This window comes from Carassius carassius, chromosome 12 (assembly GCF_963082965.1).
Source record: "Carassius carassius chromosome 12, fCarCar2.1, whole genome shotgun sequence".
NCBI lineage: Eukaryota > Metazoa > Chordata > Actinopteri > Cypriniformes > Cyprinidae > Carassius > Carassius carassius.
The window spans coordinates 32,015,019-32,037,340 of NC_081766.1; the positions used below are offsets into that span (position 1 = coordinate 32,015,019).

Sequence of the window (22,322 nt, forward strand, 5' to 3'; positions counted from 1 at the left end):
ATGCCGAATCCTAAGCCCCGCCCACTTCGACCTGCCTCTGTTTTCCGCTCTACAGGGTTGCATTTCTCCGGGCTGCATTGACCTTCCTCGCAGAGCGCCACCCATCTCCTCATCTCTAAACTCCTGTCTCCGTTCACCTCTGCATTTGGACGCGCATCCTCTCATCCAGCAGCAGCCCGAGTGTCTCAGTGGCCGGAACCGAGGGCCTTATAAGGAAATGATCTCACCGGAGCTTAATTTTAATTTATTTACGAATGACCTTTCACATTACTTCAAAAACCAAGTTAAAGTCGGGCTATTTGGCTCTGGGGTTGGACTGTCAGTGGTGCTCGGATTCAGCGCCGCTTATGCCTGCTATTACCTGATCTCTGTAGCCAAGGTAAGGTGACTGTATATCCGAGTCGGCTGCATTCACATTCATGACCACATAAATGGAGTGATTCGGATGCTCGTGCACGCGATTGGGTCATATTTGCAGAGAAGTGCTGTCAAATGATGTCATAATGCATGCCAGTATTTGACTCAGTCCGCATAATATAATCTTACGCGAGTGCACAGCGGATATTAATGTCATAATGCGCCTTGGAATATGTATTCAAGGTTTCATCTGTCAAAGGAATTATCTTGCTGGCATGTTGAAACTTATACACAGGTAAAAATAGTGCCCTAAAAGCATATTTCCCCTTTTTTTTTTTTTTACAGCTAAGACACGGAAATAGATTTTAAGGTAGTAACTCTGCATATTAAATAATAGTTCACGTGTTCTCATTTTCACCAAACATACAATAATGAAATCAGTTGTTCAGCAAGATTGTCTCTAGACAAAGCTCAAATATATCTGAATGGTGCACACAGAAATATAAAACTATACAATTATAATTTATTTAGCAGACTATCAAAACTACTATTATAACATATTCATAAGCTATTCTATCAAGTCACTCGGTTTCTTTAGGGTAAAAAGTTTATTTTCTTGATATTTTTTTTTTTTTTTTGCAAATGTATGTCACAATATCATTCTATTTATATTATAATAAAAGAATACGATATATTTTAATATGATATAAAATTATTTGTATTTAATTTGATTTTATTATTTATTAATCAATTATATATATATATATATATATAATATGATTGTTATTATTACAATAATATAATATTTTATCATAAAACAATACAGTATATTTATAATATGATATAAAATGAAATTTGTGTTATTTTTTATTTATTATTTATTAACCATAATTATAATAATTATGTAAGATATATTATGATTGTTATTATTATATTATATTTATTATTATAATATTTATTTTATCAAATAGAGTTGTAATAGAATTAATAAATGTGTATTGTATATTATGATTATGATAATGATTGTTATCATACATTTACTAAAAAGTCTTAGTATTATGAAAATAAATAAATAAATCAATTTCTATTCTACAAATATTTTGAACTGTCTCAGTTTTGCTTTCTGAGATATTTACCAATCCCTTTGCTCTTTGCAGAAGCCCATACTGATAGCTGGAGGAAAGAAGTTTCATCAGTTCCTGAGGGAGAAATGCCCCGTGGTCTCGGAGACGTACTACCCCACGTTCTGGTGCTGGGAGAGCCGGGTGCAAACGCTGCTCAGACCCTTCGTGACCGCCAAGCCCTTGGTCAACTACAGAAAGTGAGCGCATTTCCCTCACAGTCAGAATGTGTAGTGTTGTGATTGTGGCAGGATGACTGTTTAACTCTACAAAGCCCATAAATGCTTTCGAAGAAATGCACAATTACTGGTACTCTCGAATCTTTCAAAATCAAACCATTTCAACGACTTAATGTCAGAGGAAGTGGCTGTTAAGAGTTTACGGTGCCAGGTTAGTTTAGGCAGGAAATAAGCATTTGCTCTGAATTTGAATACTTACTGTATATAGCTGCTATATTAATAGTAAAGTAGACAATATTTGCCATTGGGGTTCTTTAACAGTCCTGAGGAGCGAGGAAGGTTAAGCAACAAAAGCAGTTGTTGTCCTTCTGAAGTTAATTTTGCAGAAAGCTGGGTCTCCTTTGGCTGAAAGATAATTCAGAATCAAAGCAGGATTCGTATTTATGCTGAAGTTGCCACCGTTTCTCCACTTGAAGACTTGTTTTGCCTTCTTTAACATATGAAAGTGCCCTTGATAGATGATCAGAGAGCTCCTTTCAGCATTCATTTCATTGATTGTCTGATGCATAAGGAGAGTAGCTCTAATGTTCAGAGGACTCCCATTCTCAGCAGTATAAACAGAGAAAGAGAAGGTGTAGCTTATATCAGCTTTCATATTCTGATGATTGCATGTAATGGGAATCAAACACTGATGCAAGTAGAGTGGGCAAGTATAGAGGGTCATATTTCACCCCATAGCCAAAGTGAAAAAAAAAAAAAAATTATGTTTTATAGAAAGAAAACATATTTTACAAATTAATTCAGTATGTATAAAGAAATTTACTGTACATAAAAAAGCATAGTCGAGAAAAAAAATTCATGAAATGAAAATATATAGTCAATGTGACGAGTGGGGCGGGGCCGAGGGACATGGGAGCGAGGCCGGGGGAGTGATTGGAGATGAACTACACCTGTTCGTCCCACCGGTCTCGAGGCCCATGGAGGAGATGGAAGGATATAAAACTGGAGCGACGACAGTGAAGGACGAGAGAGGACCAGGCCTGGGCTTTTAGTTGTGTTTTGGGTTTTATTTTATGCGCACCAGTCGTCCGTGAGGGGCTGGTGCGCTGTTTTGTGTTTATTTTGTTATTATTAAAATGTTGTTTTGATTGTCCGCCGGTTCCCGCCTCCTTCTTCCGGATGAATAGGAAGGTTAATCGTTACAGTGGTGCCGAAACCCGGGAGAAGGAGGGACGCGCTGCTGAAGATCCCTCGCCGCTGTGGTGAATCCGCGGTGCCATCGAGCTGGCGAGGAGTGTGCCGCCATGGACGCTCGAGGCGGTGGACTGGAGCGAGTTGCCGGGGACGGGCGAGCTCGCTACCGGCCGCCCACGATGTGGAGAGACGGCTGCCGTCCGTGAGGGAGCGGAGGAGTCGGCGCCGTTCGCCAGGTGGCCGGAGCCTGCTGCCTCCGCCGGAACGGGGAGGAGCAGGGAACGGGGGACTCCTGCCGGCTGCCCAAAACCGGAGGAGCCGTCGCCGTCCACCGGGCGGCGGAGGAGTGTCGTGCCGTCCGCCGAGGGCCGTCCAGTGCCACCGCCAGGCACCGCGGAGGAGATCACCCAGCTGGTGGAGGGCCGAGCAGCGGTGCGTCTGGGAACCGGAATTTTTTTTTTTTTTTTTTTTTTTCCTCTCTCCCCTCTCTCGTCTCTGTCGCTCCTCCTTCCATCTCCTTTTCTCTCGCCTCGCCTGTCCTACCCCCAGGTTCCCGCAGGTCCCCGGGAGCGGCCCCCCGGAGGGAGGGGGGGGGGGGGGAGTAGAGCGCAGTCTCGGGAGTACCCCCCGGCCTGCGAGGGGCGATGGGGGTATGTGACGAGTGGGGCGGGGCCGAGGGACATGGGAGCGAGGCCGGGGGAGTGATTGGAGATGAACTACACCTGTTCGTCCCACCGGTCTCGAGGCCCATGGAGGAGATGGAAGGATATAAAACTGGAGCGACGACAGTGAAGGACGAGAGAGGACCAGGCCTGGGCTTTTAGTTGTGTTTTGGTTTTTATTTTATGCGCACCAGTCGTCCGTGAGGGGCTGGTGCGCTGTTTTGTGTTTATTTTGTTATTAAAATGTTTTTGATTGTCCGCCGGTTCCCGCCTCCTTCTTCCGGATGAATATGAAGGTTGATATCGTTACAGTCAATGTTATATTTTTTAATATATTTATTGTATTTTTTAGATGTATGTTTTTGATTACATTGCAAAAAGATATATTTTTTTACTTTGTAATTTTTTTACTCTCTTACAATTGATTGCAAACTTACATTCAGATCTGCCTACATCCAATCAATATATTGATTCAATGCAGCTTCACAGTAATAAACATGAAAATAGCAGTATTAATGTTGTAAAATTCTTCAATTATGAAACAAATTCAGTTGAAAAAATGAAGAAATTAATATTAGTCATGTTGCCGTTTGCACTGTAAAATAAAGTCATTATTAATGTTATTTGTTGTATTTTACATTGAAATTGTATTTTTACCATAATATTTTCAATTCAGTTTAATAGTTTTATTCAATAATAAGAAATATCTGCTACTTCTGTTACGTCACAACTTTAAAGCATCTGGTATTTAAACATTGTTTAAATAAAAAACTCAACACTTGGTTTAACTCAGTTTGTTGGTGAAATAGTGTATTGTGTGGTGAATAGCAGCATGTTTATGTTTATCAGCATGTATAAACAGTCAGTTATTGATTTGGTTAAACTGATTCAGTGCTGCAGTGTATCTCTCACTAAAGCAATTTAGAGGCTAAAATGGCCTCTGCAATTCTGCTCTGTGATCAGACAAGATGCATGCACGCAAAAACAGTACCATCCACCATTCTGTTTCGACTCGTCACCTGCATTGCTTTTAGCAAAATTATAAGCAATAGTTAATCTGTTTCCTCTGTCTCAATATGCAGCGGTCGTGAGAGATGCACATGTGTCTGAGTGAGCAAATCTGCTTACAGATCCTGCTGTTTGTATGGAATAATCGAGGACAGTGTTTGAAGTCAAGGGCATCTGAGTTTGACCGTCCCAGCAGCTGCACCTTCCCATTAGGACGGAAGGGTGTGATGCATGCTGGGACTCACTGACTGCTCTTGTGTGTGATGCCATCCATCTCTGACACTGCCGACGAGCTTCAATGCCATGTAGTCAGGTGTGAAATGGGGACTTCTGTTTTGGAAACTGAATGTTCTAGGAGTACAAATCCAAATGAGAGAGCAACATCAAATACCAGCAATATTTGTGCAATCTATTCAGATATATTGTCTAAAATCCTGGCACCAAAGGAATCTAGGTTTGTTGAATGTCACAGATAGTAGTTTTGACTAAATAATCAAAGTATATTGATTTGTGTTTGCTGTACAGAACTTGCAATATAAGTATATTTGGCAAGGCTTTGATAAACATTAAAACTCTATGTATTTTCAAAGTTATATACATTATAGTTTGTTTAAAAGTTTGTAATAAACAGTATTGACATAAAAAAATACTTAAATTATAAAACACAGATCACAGACTTTCAACAGTATTGCAGTGAAAAAACAAATGGAGTAATGCAGGTAAGTAAGTCAAGCAATTCAGAGTATAGATGGAGAGGTAATTGGTGTTTACTCTCTCTGCAGGTGCTGGAGACATCATAGACATAGAGATGAGGTACCAGGAATGCACATACCTTGTCTTCTTTTAGGTAAGTATCCAGGTTATGTCAAACACAGGAACTCAGGTGAAACACCGGAGAACGAAGGAGACAGGAACTCTGGAGAATACAGTCTTAACCAGACAAAGAGGGTATAAGAGCTGTGTGCTTAAATAGGGCGAGTTAACAAGGTGAATGGTGTCAGGTGTGGTTCAAGTGCAGGTGTGAATCAAGGAGCATGATGAAAACTGTAGTCCAAATGTGACCAAGGAAAAGACCTTAGATCTTGACAGTACTCCACCTCCCAGAAGGTGTGTCCTCGTGCCAAGAAGAGGACCACCAGAGAGGAAGGATAGATGCCCTGGACACGTGGTAGCTTCTGGGAAGGTAACCAAGGCTGTGCCAGCAGACTAGAGTGTCACCGGTGGGTGAAACTCTCCAGGGTGGCACCGGTAACTCAGGGAACCAAGGAGGTGCTGGTAGCTCAGGAAGGTGCCAGCATTACAGGATACCAGGGAGGTGCCGGGAGCAAAGAAGGCCAGGGAGGTACAGGGGGCACTGGAGACTCAGGAAATACTGGAGACACAAGGGGGCAACTGGAGATACAGATGGCAATAGAGAATCCTATAGTGAAAGTGTGCTCTGGGTGAGTTCTGGGGCAAGTGGGACCACCTGGCTGAGCACTGGTGTGAGAGCAGGCTCCTGGCTTAGCTCTTGGGAGAGAGCGGCCCAAATACAAATAATTACCAGAGCCATTACAGACAGCATTGTAGACTCTTAGATTAGCTCCGGGGCTGGAGTGGACTCTGAGATGAGCTCCGGGGATGGAGTGGACTCTGAGATGAGCTCCGGGGATGGAGTGGACTCTGAGATGAGCGAATTCATCATCTGATTGGTTGAATTATACAGGATTTCCGGTAGACAGGTGTGTCACTTTCTTTAATGTTCCACCTGGAAACAAAAATGCCTTGTTGCCAAACACAATCATGTTAGAAGAAAGCTCTTGTGTTTACAACTGTGACAATGAGCCCTTATAAGGATCAGCTAAGTTTTGGATTTTCAAAGTATGTGAAATTAAATAAGTTTGCAGCATAGACTCTTTAAAATACATCCCAAGAGTTTTACACACCGGTCTGTTATTGTGGGGACATTTCCATGGCCCTAAACACACGGCACAACACGAAACCTGATTGGTTGCTTTACCTGTCAGTTATATGGCCTCTTGGGCGATCCTAGACCTGCAGTTCATGGACCTTCTGCTGTAAGTTTGAAGGTCTGGGTATGCAAAAGTTGGAGCAGACTCAGGGGCTGGAGCAGACTCAGGGGCAGGATCCGAAGCTGGAGGCGATTTAGAGGCTGGAGCCGACGCTGGAGGGGACTCAGGGGCTGGAGCAGATTCCGTGGCTGGAGCCGACACAGGGGCTGGAGCCGACGCTTGAGCCAACTCAGGGGCTGGAGCCGACGCTGGAGCCAATGCTGGAGCAGACTCAAGGGGTTGGAGCCAACACTGGATTAAACCCTCAGTGGCTGGAGCTGACGCTGGAGGCGACTCAGGGGCTTGAGGGAAAGAATGTGGTGTTCTGGAGAAAGATCGACTGAGCAAGAGTGCAAGGGATATATTGCTCCAATGAGCAGTTGTTACTATCCCAGGGCATCGAGTATAATGATTCATACAAACCTCCATGGAAGATTGTTATAAGCAATTTAACCACCAAATAGACGGAGTAGGCCAAATCCAAGAATTCCTCTGCATATTGGGCAAGGTGACGGCCATTTTGTTAGAGGGAGTATAGCAGTTCAGCTTGATGGAGAGGAATGCTTGTACTGCGATCAGTGTAGGTCTGGTCTTCTGTTACGGATCACAGACTTAGACAGATGGACAATTCAACTACAGTTCAGTTTTATTGCAGTGATGAGAAAAATGGAGTAATGCAGGTAAGTAAATAGAGGTAATAGCAATTCAGAGTATAGATGGAGAGGTAACTGGTGTTTAGTGTCTCTGTAGGTGCTGGAGAGATCATAGATGTGGAGATGAGGTACCAGGAATGCACACACCTCATCTTCTTTTAGGTAAGTATCCAGGTTATGTCAAACACAGGGAGACGCTGGAACACAGGAGGAACTGCTGGAGAAATGATGGAGACAGGAACTCTGGAGAATACAGTCTTAACTCTAAACGAGACCAGCTTAGGGTAAGCTGTGTGCTTAAGTAGGGTGAGTTAACGAGGTGAATGGTGTTGGCTGTGGTTCAAGACTGATTGAGTGCAGGTCCGGATCAAGGAGCATGATAGTGCAGATGTGACTGAGCAAAAGACCGGAGATCGTGACACAAATTCAATTGAACATAAAGAATTAAAACAAATATATAATATAATTTTACAGTTACAAGAGACAGTACAAAATAAAATGAATCCTTTTTTTCTTAAATGCGCTATGTTTTATTTTAAAGTGAAATAGTATTTATGCAGTAGTAATATTTCCTCTTTTCTAGAATATTTTCATTTATTAATAATATGTATAATTAATAGGCAAGGCAAGGCAAGGCAAGTTTATTTATATAGCACATTTCGTACACAATGGTAATTCAAAGTGCTTTACATAAAAGAAAGTAAAATAATCATGAAGAAAAATAATAACAAATAAAACAAGCAATTTTAAAACTTTTAAAATGATTAAAACATTTACTTTGAAATTAAAAACAGTTAGAAAATGATTTTACATTTAAAAAAACAGTGAAAATATAGTGCAATCAGTTCGGACATAGCACAGTGCTCATTCAATAAATGCACAGTTAAACAGATGGGTTTTGAGTCTAGATTTAAATGTGACTAGTGTTTTACTACATCTGACCTCTTCTGGAAACTGATTCCAACTGCGGGCGGCATAGTAACTAAAGGCGGACTCCCCTTGTTTTGTGTGAACCCTTGGTATTTCTAACTGACTCGATCCTAATGATCTGAGTGCTCTGTTAGGTTTATATTCAGTGAGCATATCTGCAATATATTTCGGTCCTAGGTCATTTAGTGACTTATATGCGAGTAAAAGTACTTTAAAATCAATCTTAAATGTAACTGGAAGCCAGTGTAAGGACCTGAGGACTGGTGTGATATGCTCAGATTTTCGGGTTCTAGTCAGAATCCTGGCAGCAGCGTTCTGGATGAGCTGCAGCTGTCTAATGGTCTTTTTGGGAAGGCCGGTGAGGAGCCCATTACAATAGTCAAGTCTTGGCTGGAAACAAAACATCTAATTATTGAAATGTTTTTTAAATGATAGTATGCTGATTTAGTTAGTGCTTTGACATGACTACTGAAACTAAGGTCTGTCTCCAGAATCACACCAAGATTCCTGACTTGATTTTTAGTTGTTTGACCCCTAGAGTTAAGGTATGCATTCACCTTGAACACTTCATCTTTGTTTCCAAATGCAATGACTTTTTCCTTGTTTAACTGAAGAAAGTTCTGGCACATCCAACTATTAATTTCATCAATGCACTGGCAGAGGGAATCAGTGGGGCTTTAGTCATTTGGAGATAAGGCTAGGTAAATCTGGGTAGCATTAGCATAGCTGTGATAGGCAATTTGGTTCTTTCTCATTATTTGACTTAGTGGAAGCATATACAGGCTAAACAAGAGCGGTGCAAGAATTGAGCCTTGTGGGACTCCACTTAGACTTATGCTCTCCTAGACTCTCATAATCGCCTCTCCCTTCTATGTATGACCTGAACCATTTAAGTACCATCCCAGAAAGCCAGACCCAGTTTTCCAGTCTCTCTAGTAGTATGTTATGATCGACAGTGTCAAACGCAGCACTGATCTAGCAATACCAGCACCGATATATTGCCAGAGTCACAATTTAAGCGAATATCATTTATTATCTTAATTAGTGCTGTCTCTGTGCTCTGATGCGGTCGAAAACCAGATTGAAAATTGTGCAGGTATCCATTTAAGTATTTTTTCATCTGATTCAAAACTACCTTTTCTATAATTTTGCCTATAAAAGGAAGATTACATATTGGTCTAAAATTGCTCAAAATGGTGTTATCAAGATTGCTCTTTTTCAGGAGGGGCTTAACAACTGCAGTTTTTAAGGAGTTTGGAAATGTCCCAGAAAGAAGTGAGGCATTCACCACTTCTAAAATATCTGCTTCTAAGCAGTTAAGGACACTTTCGAAAAAAAAAAAAGATGTGGGAAGTGTGTCAAGATAGCAGGTTGACGATTTTAGGTGCTGCACTTTGTCTTCCAGAATTTTGCTATCAATTGTTTCAAAAATAGACATAGTATCTTTTTGATATTGTGGCCGAATCTGTCTGACCTCTGCATTACTTGAGGATGTCCTAATCACCTTCCTGATATTGATGATCTTCTCAGAAAAGAAGGAAGCAAACTCATTGCATTTGCTGTCTGATAGCATTTCACTTGGGGGGTTTGTCAGTCTCTCAAAAGTGGCAAAAAGAGTACGAGTGTTATTTAAGTTACTGTTTATAAGGTTTGAGAAGAAATTCTGTCTATCTGTGGATGTCTTTATAGATGCTATAGTGAATTTCAAGTTTTGTCTTCCGCCACATCCGCTCGGCTTTTCTGCATTGTCTTTTCATAGTCTGAACTGCTGTTGATCTTCTCCAAACTGATTTCCGTCTGTTTGTTTTCTTACTGACTATTATTGCAGCAATATCATCAATAACATTCTTAACTTTTGAGTTGAAGGAATCAAGGATAATATCAACAGAGTCTAGAGAAATGCTTAGTGTTAAAGATTTAGCCTCCATAAATAGTACACTTGTGTTCTCGTTTATGCATCTCCTTCTGACAGAGACAGATCTAGATTCAGTTTTAGCAGAGATCAATATATCAAAGAAAATACAGAAGTGATCAGATAGTGCTATGTCCTTAGTAACAATGGATGAAATGTTTAGACCCCTACTGATGATTAGATCCAGAGTGTCCACTAATAATAATAATAATAATAATAATAAGTATTATTATTATAATTAAAAAATATAACAAATCTGCTTTTTTAATAGCATTTTTAATTGTAATATGTTTGCAATGGTAATATTTCCTATTTTTTTAATATTTTCATTTATCTTGATACATAATCACAACATTTTGGCCCAAATTGTGAAGCCCTACACAAAGTACAGCAAAACTGGAGCTAGTTTTTAAATATAAATTTGATTTCCCCCCAAAATTGTGCAGACATAGTGTCATTATTTTGGCCTTAGTGTCAGTATACGTTGAATTCAATTTTGTTAGAAAGTAAGATATTTGAAAACTAAGATGTTTGATGAAAGATATATAAGCACTATATTTTTTATTCTTCTGCTGAAATATTTCTGAAAGTCGATAGATTGTCATTGGTAGACGTGCCAGATTGGTTTCTCATTCTCTATACGGTGGGATTTACATGTCTATAAAAAACTTTCCCACATTCAGAGAGCAGGCTGTTCTTGATGGCAGTGACTGCAGACAGACTTGATCTAGAGTGCATATTTCATGATGGCTCTGAAATTACATCGCACACATGTAGCTCTGCATGTTATCTGCTCGCTGAGAAAGCTGCTTTAGTGTAGAGCTGTAAGACAACACGAGAGCCCTTTGACACAGATTCTCTACACAGCATCTCTGCAGGACTACCAGCAGAGTCATGATGAGGCCAAATAAAACAACAGAAGAGTCCATCCACTGTAAATACATCATGAGCAGTATCGCGTGAATTTAACCAATTTTGTGAATATATATCTACTGTATCTAAAGGTTGACCTTGATATAGAAGACTTACTTTTTAAAGTAATTTTGAGTAAATTGCTTGTCAAATAAGTGTTTAACAGTTAATCTGTGTACACATCATATACTATGATTAAAGTTTGGGGTCTGTACTAATTGTTTTAATGTTTTTGAAAAAATCTTGTATGCTTACCTACGGAGTATTTATTAGACAAAAACACTAAAAACAGTAATATTATGAAATATTGTTAAAATGTTTTAATAATTGTATCCTATTTGCATATATTTAAGAATGTAATTTATTTCTGCGACAAAAAGGCTAATTTTCAGTGTCTTCAGTCTCACAGGATCCTTCAAAAATAATTTACATTTTTTTCTATTTGCAGCTCAAGAAACATTTCTAATTATTGTCAATGTTGATAACAGTTGTGCTGCTTCATTTTTGTGGAAAAAAATCTTTTTCAGAAAAAAACAAAACAAAACTGTTTTCTAGCAAACCCCTCCCCCATTAATATTGTTCCCATTTTTATTTTTATTTTATTTTTTGTCATTTACAGTGGATTGTGCATAAATATCTGCTTCATTCAGTGCTCCTTTTGTTTTCTATATATATAAAATATCCTGTTTTTATTTTAGTAAACCATTTCTGACATTTTCGCAAACCTGTTTGCTGGATAAGATCGAATGATTGATTCATTTGCGGAGTGATTCATTTTTAATGGGGCTTGAGCTTGCATATAAAAGCACAAACTGTTTTAAAGGCATTTGCACATAAGAACAAAGCACATTCTTTTGTTTCCAAACCAATCCAATCTAATTTCATTCATACTGTACATTTTAAGTGGCTTAAGAGGCCGCTGTGGTGTGATACGGATTGCTATGCAACCGTTGTACTACCATGGGACTTTATGATACTTTTGTTAGTTGAGTAACATTCCTATAACAGTTTCTCTTTGTACTATTCATGAGCACTTAAGCTAGTATTAACAAACAATTCCACAGTTTGACTGAATGTTCCTCTGGCTAAATTAAGCTGTTCTGTGTGTCCGGCAGTGAGCTCATTACAGCACCAGATGGAGGCCAGATCTCTCTGGATTGGTTTGACAATGATGACAGCGCGTCCCACCCGGACCAGTCCACGCGCCCCACTGTGCTGCTGCTCCCAGGACTGACGGGCACAAGCCGCGAATCCTACATTCTACATATGGTACAGCAAAGCCGGGATCTGGGCTACAGGTGAGCAGCCTGGTTCACAGCCTTTCATTTAGAAAAGGCTCATGCTTGCTCTCTCGACAAAGAATGCTTGTTATATATAGAACACAATTAAGCAATTTCCAGTCCAGCCACAGTGAAAAAATGATAACACATCAGGGTTGCCATATCTATGAACAAAACTAGCCCAAATAGTCAAAACTCTTCCACTCCCATTGAATTTAGCTGTGTACTGGCACAATGACTCACTGACCTCAGAAGCAAGTTGAACAGACTACTTCTATGGTACTTGTGATAATTGTATGGTGCTACAATTCTTTAAGTCTCGTTAATATAGATAATCTGATGTGTGGTATGCTTATATCAGATATTTTACAACATCTTTGGACCTGAGTCATCACATCACAATTTCTCAGTTTCAATAATGCACAATTGTGCTCTTCTTTATCTTCGGCTTCTACTCTACATGCACATGTAATGGACTTCAGAAGCAACATAATTTCCATTAACTGTGCATATTTTGTACTGAAATATTCAGAAAGCTTTTCGCCTGAACGAATGCTTTTGTAAGCTTTATGCCACAACTGTGCTAGATCATATGTAGCTGTGATGTAGATCCATGCATTACACTTGCTTACAGTAACCCTGGAACATCTTTGTCAGACTCCACTTTTAAAGCTGCTAGTAGTCCATGTATACAGAAAGAGAGAAAGAGAGAGAGTCAACAAACAGCTGAGCTCTGTATTAAAGCCTTCAGGGATGCAGAGCCGGGCACTTTCTCTCCTTTTGGGCATCTGTCAGGAGCTCATTCTTGTAAACCTCGAGAGGCGTGAGGCAGTGGGGGCTACAGCAGCTCACTCAGCATTTTTCTTTTGCCTGTTCTCTGCTTAATGAATTGCAGCTTTGACCAGCTTTGCAGCTTAGCTAAGACTTTCCATGCCGCAGCAGAAAACAGCCCACCAGCCGCTAAAGATACACTAACACATAAGCAGTGACATATGTTAGTAGATGTAAACTTTTTTTTGCTGCTGAGCATGTAAGCTTTGTATTTTAACCTTTGAAAGTTTAAAGCAGTCATTTGGTGCTGACTAATGGATGTGGGGATTTCTACTGTTTAATCTCAAAAAGCAGCAATTATGTCAGATAAAGTGCTTATAAATTATGTTGTGGCATCTTAAGCTAAATGAAGTGATAATCTGCATTCAAAATCAATGCAGATACAATGCGGCACTTATTACACAACAAATTAGCAATATATTTATCTACAATTGGTAGAGCATTGCGAGGTTGGGGGTTTGATTCCCCGGTAACACATGATGGGTAAAAATTGATAGCCTGAATGCACTGTAAGTTGCTTTGGAAAAAAGCGTCTGCTAAATGCATAAAACATTTTTATTTAATATTTATTTATAAGACAAGAAATAGACAGCGGAGTAATGTGAGAGGTGTGAAACTAGAGAAAAAAAATGAACAAAAAACAAAAAGACATTGGACAGTGGTCTCCGATACAGTTCAGCAGTCATATTTGATCTCTGAATACCATGACTGACTACACAAAATCAATCATTGCACAGATCTGTGTAATAATGTGTATTATGTTCTGGGATGCCTTGAAGCAATCAGACTAGGTTGGCATAGGAAAAAGATACAGGAAAACGCTCATACAGAAAAAAGGTGACACCAGTTTTTTTAAGTGTACATATTTATTATAGGGCAGAAACGATGTAAAATGAATTTGGTTGTTATTAGCAGGCTTCCCACGGTTATGAAAAACCTGGAAATATAAGAAGAATTTCTCTCTGACTCTGACCAAATTATTGATGGGCATTAATACAAATACATAATATGCTTGCACTGTGTGCTTATCTTAGGTTGTGTTCCCTAAAATGCTTGTATAAATGTAAGAACCATTTATATTTTTGCAAATATTCATTTAGCTGATCACTTTATAAGTCACTTTTATCCAAAGCAATGTACAAATGAGTGACGTACTTCCTTACATTTACATTTACATTTATTCATTTAGCAGACGCTTTTATCAAGAGCGACTTACAGATGAGGACAGAGTGGAAGCAATCAAAAACAACAAAAAGAGCAATGATATATAAGTGGTAAAACAAGTCTCAGTTAGGTTAACACAGTGCACCTAGCATGGGATTTTAAATAATATAATAAAAAAAAAAAAAAAAAATAAATAAATAAATAAAAAGAAAAAAAGAAAACCGATAGAATAAAAAAAGAATAGAGCGAGCTAGTGTTAGAGATCTTTTCACACACACACACACACACACACACACACACACACACACACACACACACACACACACACTTCCTTAAACTACTAATGAAATATCTTGTTTAGAAATACAGACCATTTATTTTTTCTTTTTTTTTTACTTGTCAGTAAAAGTGTGGTTTAGTGATTTAAAACTATAATACAATCAACAAAACTGGAAGTAATTTATTTATATAAATGGACGCCTTTAGAACCAATCAGAATCAAGAATTCCACCTATGTTCAAATACTGTCAAATTTCTCATTTCTATGAGTCGTCTCTTGTGTTTTTCAGATGTGTGGTGTTTAATAACAGGGGAGTTTCAGGTGAAAAGTTACTGGTAAGGATCATCTTTTATCTCCTCTTTGTTGAACGTAAACCAAATTAAGCTTTGGCACAGGTGACACACGCTTCTGTCACCAAATATATGGAGCTTGAGTCATTCGAATTAAAGTTATGTAATATTTGTTGTGTGAACAAGCCTTGTATACAAGAGCCTGTCGATAAATCCTTTCCTCTGACTCATGAACTTTGTTGGAATTCAGATGATAATGTTTCTCCGTGTGTATTTGCCATCAGAAGGGGTGTAAAATCCTCCAATACTTCATGTGGTTGAACAAGTTGAAATGTGTTGAGAATATGTTTATAGAAACCTTTGCAAATGCATGTTTTCCCATTTAAATAACCTCAAAAAGCTTAAAAGTATTTTGTAATATATCAGCGCAGGTGCATATATTGTACAGTGCAAAGTTGCAAACACTGAGATAATGTTCATACTGTTGACTTTATATAAACCGCATTCATGCACGGAGACTGTAAGATTCACTGAATATAAATAAGGATGATATGCGCTTTGGTGTATTTGTGTGTAAGAGCTCTTTCTCTCTCTCTTATGAGTATATATCTTGTGCTCTAGACACCTAGGACTTACTGTGCAGCGAACACAGAGGATCTGGAGGTGGTCATTGAACATGTCCAGCGGACCATTGACAAAGCTCCGCTCATGGCAGCTGGGGTTTCTATGGGCGGGTGAGTTTAACACACATACAGGGGTTTATCCTGCCCTTAAATGGGAATTCAGCTGCTTTGATCACACATACCAGGACACTGTTTTTTCCCCTGTTCTGAACTTTATAGTGCCTTTAATTAAACAGAGAGGCAGCATGCATTTACCTTTGTGAAATACCATTTTCAGCATCATTCCTCCAGTCTTCAGTGTCACGTGATCCTTCAGAAATCCTCCTGATATGCTGATTTGTTGATCAAGAAACATTTATATGATCACTGCTGAAAACAGCTGCTGAATATTTTTGTGGAAATCGTGATTGAACTCTAATTTGGCCTGCGAACTATATGACTATATGAAGTCTGCCTGTATCTCTGAATGAGCGCTGCAGTTTCGTCTACTACACATACTATACTTCATTAATACTTCAAATGTGCAAAAGGAAACAAACCCATACACAACTTAAACATTGCTGTTTCCATAAAAAACATTATATATCATTCCTGTCTTCTATTATAAAGTGTTCTCAGTTCATGCTTTGTTCATGCATTTATTTCCCTGTCATGTAATGCAGATGAAATTTCCCAGATCCTCGCAGCATCATTTCACCCTAAATTTATAACTCTTTCTAAGTAAAAGCTGTGTTGCCAGAACAGGGCTCTAATCCGCTCCGTCTTACAGAAAGAAAAGGGTCAGCTTCACACGGCTTATGTACAGTTTATAAATATGTGTGTGTGTGTGTGTGTGTGTGTAGGGCAGTAGCTGAGGTATGCGGGGCCCTGGTGCAGACTGTACCCGTGGGCCCTAATAAGCTAATACAGATAAATAAATTATTACAATTAAAATGATTAAATAGTTTAGGTACAGAAATTTAATCAATGAATGTAAAAGCATTGCATAGTTTTTACTGTTTAAATTATATATAGATTAATCCTTGTTAAAGCTACAACATTCAAGTTATTCAAGAGTTGTGAGTAATTTTCCCGCTCTCTTTTTTTTTCTTGTATTAACATTAACAATACAGACAGCAGCTAGTAAATTAGGCGCAGTTACTTGCATGGCTCCAGTATAATGAAACACATCTTTATAAGCTGTTCACTTATGACATAACCAACAGTTTTCGAGGAGACTCTCCAAGAATTTTTTAATGGATTTGTCCGTTCAAGCGCAATAAGACACAAAAGAGAACTCAATTCTGTGGTTGCGTACAGCATGCAAGTACTACATTAAGTTCTTTCATGTCTTTTTGAACTTTAAAATCTCTTGAATGTTTAAACTGGCAACGGGGCAATAGTTCGCTTTCGTGACTACATGCAACAAAGTCCATCAAGTGTCTTGAGCGTCTTTATGAGTACATCTCATATCTTGACACCCTGCAGGATGATGCTGGCGAACTATCTGGGTCGGAAGGGCTCGGAGGTGCGTCTGAAGGGAGTGGTGGTTTTCTCGGCAGGCTGGGATGTGTTTGAGTGCACAGCTTCACTGGAAAAGCCCCTGGACCGCTTCCTCTTCAACTCCTACCTCACCAGCTGCCTGCAGGCATCCGTGGACCGGTCAGTGGGGTCAGAAGGGGATAAACCGGGCTTAATTCACCGTAGACTAGTGTGTTTGTATGTAATGACATCGCCATGTCCTCGACTGCCACTCTTTTTGGGTCTGATCTCTTTTTGAGTGTTAACAAATGTGCCAAATAAGATTAAATGGAATTGATGTATTTTGCTTCAGTTTCAGAACAGGCTGTTGTAATGAACTGAAAACTTTGGGGCTTATTCTACTTTAATTAACTTTTAATCAGCTAATCAAAAACTTACCAAAAAAATGCAATGGCGGTAGCATGGTACAGTTGTGTTTGATATATACTATAATACTACTGAATGTCTGTCTGAAATAGAACACTAGTGTACTACTCTAACTATATGTGTAGTATGCGGTATACTGTGCACAGTATGCACATTTTCTGTACGCATATATTAACCAAATATCCTTCCACATTTGGAACAGAGCACATTAGTACACATTGGTACCATCTCCCACAACTTGACCTGCCATTTCTAGTGTTATGGATCAACCGGAATTAATATCAACCACAAATTTGCAGCTAAACATATGTTTAAACAAAATTTTATTCAAAATGCTAAATATCTTTTGTAAGGGATGACAGCTCTGAATTAAATTTGCAATATGATTTTTGAACATGAACATTCCTCACTGCATGGTTTGTACTGTTTCCACATACTATTTTTAAGAATTAGTATGCAGTACAGAATAAAATTGAAGAACCATATTTACCACATGGTAAAAAAGTTTCCAAATCTAAATGACCTTGAAAAAGGTGTGTTTTTTATGCCTTATTTAAATAATATCCATCCATCCATTTTCCAAACTGCATGTCCTATGCAGGTTTAGAGTATTTGAATAATGTGCTTAAAGGGATAGTTCACCCTCATGTTGTTCCAAACCTGTATGAGTTGCTTTCTTATGTTGAACATAAAAGAAGATATTTTGAAGATTGCTGGTAATCAAACAGTTGGTGGTTGCCTTTGACTTCCATAGTATTTTTTTCCTACTATGGAAGGCAATGGCAACCACCAACTGTTTGATTACCAGCAATCTTCAAAAATCGATTTTTTTTATGTTCAACAAAAGAAAGCAACTCATACTGGTTTGGAATGACATGAGGGTGAGAGTAAATGATGACAGATTTTTTTTTTTTTTAAATGAAAATGAAAATATGCTAAAAAAGTACTCTTCCCCAGACCATCAAAGATTTAGATAAGTTTGTTTCTTCATGGCATTAGATTTGGAGAAATCCATTATTCTATCACATGCTCACCAATGGATCCTCTGCAGTACATGGCTGCCGTCAGAATGAGAGTTCAAACAACTGATAAAAACATCACAATAATCCACAGACTGATTCTGATGGCACCCATGAATCATTCTTGTTATGAAGATTAGCCCAATCCTCAGTGTGACATGACTTTTCTTTTTGCAGTCACCGAACCATTCTTGAAAAAAAATATGACATAGACCATGTGATGAAGGTGAGTTATCATTCTGACTTACACAATATTGTGTCACATTTGTCACATGTTAATGTAGTGGTATTATTGCTTGCATTCCACAGGCTAAAACAATCCGAGAGTTTGATGAACGTTTCACATCGGTCATGTTCGGTTATCCATCCAATGATGACTACTATCGAGACGCGAGCCCCATTCACAAGATCAAGTCTGTGCAGGTGCCAATGCTGTGCCTCAACGCAGCGGACGATGTCTTTTCCCCCAATCATGGTGAGTCGGCCAGATTTATTAGGGCTGCATGAGAGACTATAGCTTAGTAGAAAGTGTATTTTCCTTATTTTTAAGAAATGTGACATTTAAGTTTAGGGCAAAAGTGAAAGAAACTTAAATTTTGCCCAGGCTGTTGACTTTGTCCCATCCATGTTGAGCTAAAAAAGGTCTTTCTTCTTTCAGCCTTTCCAGTGGAGGCAGTAAAGCAAAACCCCAATGTGGCCTTGCTCATTACCTGTCACGGCGGCCATATTGGCTTTCTGGAGGGTCTGTGGCCACGGCAGAGCACCTACATGGACAGAGTTTTTCGCCAGTTCACCAAGGCCATGTTTGAGAATGGCAGTCTAGATGATCTCCACTGACCTTCTCTTTCCATTCCCTCTACAGCCATGAGCAAAAAAATCTCAAAATGAAGGGCACAGGTTCACTTGAGGGCCAGGATAGTTTTTTTTAGTCTGTTTTTTATTTATTTCTTTAAGTAGTCATATTTGATTTGCATTCATGAAACAGAAATTCTTCTTTGGCTCACATGTTCCATCCGTCCATCCATTGGTGCACTTATTTGTTTCTTAATTGCATGTCTGTCTATCACTCTCTTAATTATGTATTTTTAAACATGACTAAACATCCACCTGGACCACTGAATCACTCACTAGGTGATATTACTCAACATCAATCCACATGAGATCGAGAACGTCCAGAAAAACACCGTTTGTAGCCCTGAAACCTATTGGGACCATGTCAAAAAGAAATTTCCAGATTCACTAATAATAACAATAATAATAATAAAAGATATATATATTTTTGCATAAAGAAAAATGAAGCTTCATTTAAGAAATACTCATGTTTTGACATTATTCTCAACACAATGAAGTACATTTCCTTTAATCCTTTTGCATATAATGCATTATTAAATCACCATTATATTTTATTTCAAATAGTGCCATGATGTATACTTATAATAGTCACATTAATTAATCACATTACCGTAACCCTATGAGTCAGTAAGATCGAAGATCAAATCTTAAGTTAAGCATTAACTGCTTCTTCAGGAGCAATTTTTAAATAAAGAATTTTTTTTTTTTTTAATTGTTAAAAATTTAAACATTTAAATTTACCATTTTTATTTACCTCCACCTCCATTTAATTGAGAAATGGACATGTTTTTATGAGATTTTGTCAAATTGCACTACTGTAGAAATGATTGTAGCCAAGAATGTTAGAGGGAATTTGTGCAGTTGTTTTGTGCAAGTCTAAAAATTTGTTAGAGATTTTACCTAAAAGATTGATAATGACCCATGATGCCGTAATACCACGTCCAAGCAAAGAGGTCACAGTCCAGCAACACTTTCACCTTCTCATGTAAACGTAAAGGTTAAATTCATTGGTTTCCATTGCAATTGGTGCACTGCATCCAGGCCTCCAGTTCAGTTCCTATAGTGTAAAGAAAGGAATATTTAGCTATTATTGTCTTTACAGTATCACTGAAGTGTGTGAAGCCAGTAGATACTTGTGGTCATGTATTTACAGAGAGTATATTTCCAGCTATAACTTGATGTTTCTTTAAAGTATCTTATATGTTACTTTCTTTGTTTCTTGTTAGTTTGTGATTTTTTTGGCAAAAACAACCAAAAAACAAAAAGACACATATGTGGCTTCAAGGATTCTGTGAATGTGAAAATGACTTGAGCTACTGTTTGTCTAAAATGCTTGCTTTGAATTGCCTTTTATATGATGGTGCCATTGAAATCCTACTAACAGCTCCTTAAATGATCTGAAGAATGAGAAAAAAAATAGCTATGTGAGAATGACAGGAATAGTGATGGCAGTGATTTTATGAGGAAGCTCTTTATAATAAACGATGTAACTGTTAACTGTTAATGTAACCGAATATAAATGTATGTAGGGATTTTCATGGAGGAATGATATGATGTCCAGAACTAGACATTAGTTATTGAATCCTATGAAACTGCCCAGCCATGTGTTGTATATTAACCGTTGTCTGTTTTTATGATGGCTTCATACTGCGCTTCTAACTGTCAACGCCTTTGCTTCTGTAGACTTTAAAGACGCTTTCCTCTCTGCTTCCCATCCATCCTGTTCCTGACTGAGTAGCATGTGTCACTATTCTAAGTGTCTCGAGTAACTGTACTGATATGCATCATATAACCTGTAGCACAACAGACATATTTTTCCATGAAAATGTCTTTCCTTTTATAGATTTATAAAAGGATTGTGTATTTAACTTGTGCAGCAATAAGATTTTAATACAAGATCTATGTCTGTGTAGAATAAATATATGCATATGTACTTGTATGGATTATAAGTGCATTTGTGGTCTTAAATAAATTATGGAATTCAACTGTACAGTTTTTCTTTCTAAATATATATACTTATATATAAGTGATATGGCAATTATTCATTATTTGATAATTAATTAATTATGCCCTGTTGTAATCTGAATATCACAGTCAAATATCAAATGATGAAATTCACTTTCCATGAATACAGTATAAAATAGACCTTGCAGATCCATTTTTATTCTTTTTTAACAGGTAGGAATAAAGGAAGACAAATTAAATGTAAAATAATAATAATAATAATCTGTGACTCATTAGAAAATAGTTAGTTTGGGATTAAATCTTAGTTTTTTCGTTATTTATAAACATGAATTATATTTGATTGCTCATTTTTTCTCACAATATCTAAAAGTGAAGTGACATTCAGCCAAGTATGGTGACCCATACTCAGAATTTGTGCTCTGCATTTAACCCATCCGAAGTGCACACACACAGAGCAGTGAACACACACACACACACACACACACACCCAGAGCAGTGGGCAGCCATTTATGCTGCGGCGCCCGGGGAGCAGTTGGGGGTTCGATGCCTTGCTCAAGGGCACCTAAGTCGTGGTATTGAAGGTGGAGAGAGAACTGTACATGCACTCCCCCCACCCACAATTCCTGCCGGCCCGGGACTCGAACTCACAACCTTTCTATTGGGAGTCCGACTCTCTAACCATTAGGCCACGACTTCCCCTTGAGTAACAGTTGAATATTTGAGCTTGACTTGGTATAGTCAAAACATCAATTTGTACAAAACCTAATAAAAGGAAATTATTTACTTATTATTTACTAAATTATTAACTTAATCCTGTCATGCTTTAGAAAAAAAGAATGGAGGCTTTCAGGATTGGACGGTCTTTGTTGTGTTTTCTCCCTCATCTACCCTTTTATGGTCATTCCTGTTCCTGTCCTCGTTGTTTCTTAATTAGTCATTCTGTTTACCTGTGTTCCTCCCAGTTACCTCGTTAACTCATGTATTTAGTTCCAGCCTGTGCGCTCTTCCGTTGTCAGTTTAAAAGTGTGGATTTACCCTGTGTGTGGGATTTAAGAAATTACAGTTTTGTTTATCTATGCTCCTTCGTTCCTTCTGGAAGCGTATCGTGACAGAAGACCCTTCCTCCTCCATGGCTCCTATCTCTGTTGGCTC

At 38.4% G+C, this 22,322-nt stretch overlaps 1 protein-coding gene across 2 annotated transcripts; it reads left to right on the top strand.

Annotated features, from left to right (window-relative positions):
* Window positions 1–67: 67 nt before the first annotated feature.
* Window positions 68–21,190, top strand: LOC132155250 (phospholipase ABHD3-like). Of its 2 annotated transcripts, XM_059564124.1 has the most exons (9): window positions 68–379; window positions 1,515–1,678; window positions 12,095–12,277; window positions 14,824–14,869; window positions 15,446–15,558; window positions 16,915–17,088; window positions 18,531–18,579; window positions 18,663–18,828; window positions 19,012–21,190. In XM_059564124.1, the coding sequence occupies exons 1-9, from the start codon at window positions 218–220 to the stop codon at window positions 19,188–19,190; spliced, it is 1,236 nt and encodes a 411-aa protein (XP_059420107.1). In that variant the 5' UTR covers window positions 68–217; the 3' UTR covers window positions 19,191–21,190. The 2 variants fall into 2 exon arrangements, with proteins under 2 accessions (XP_059420107.1, XP_059420108.1); XM_059564125.1 differs by lacking the exons at window positions 68–379; window positions 1,515–1,678 and adding an exon at window positions 6,709–7,509.
* Window positions 21,191–22,322: the final 1,132 nt, after the last annotated feature.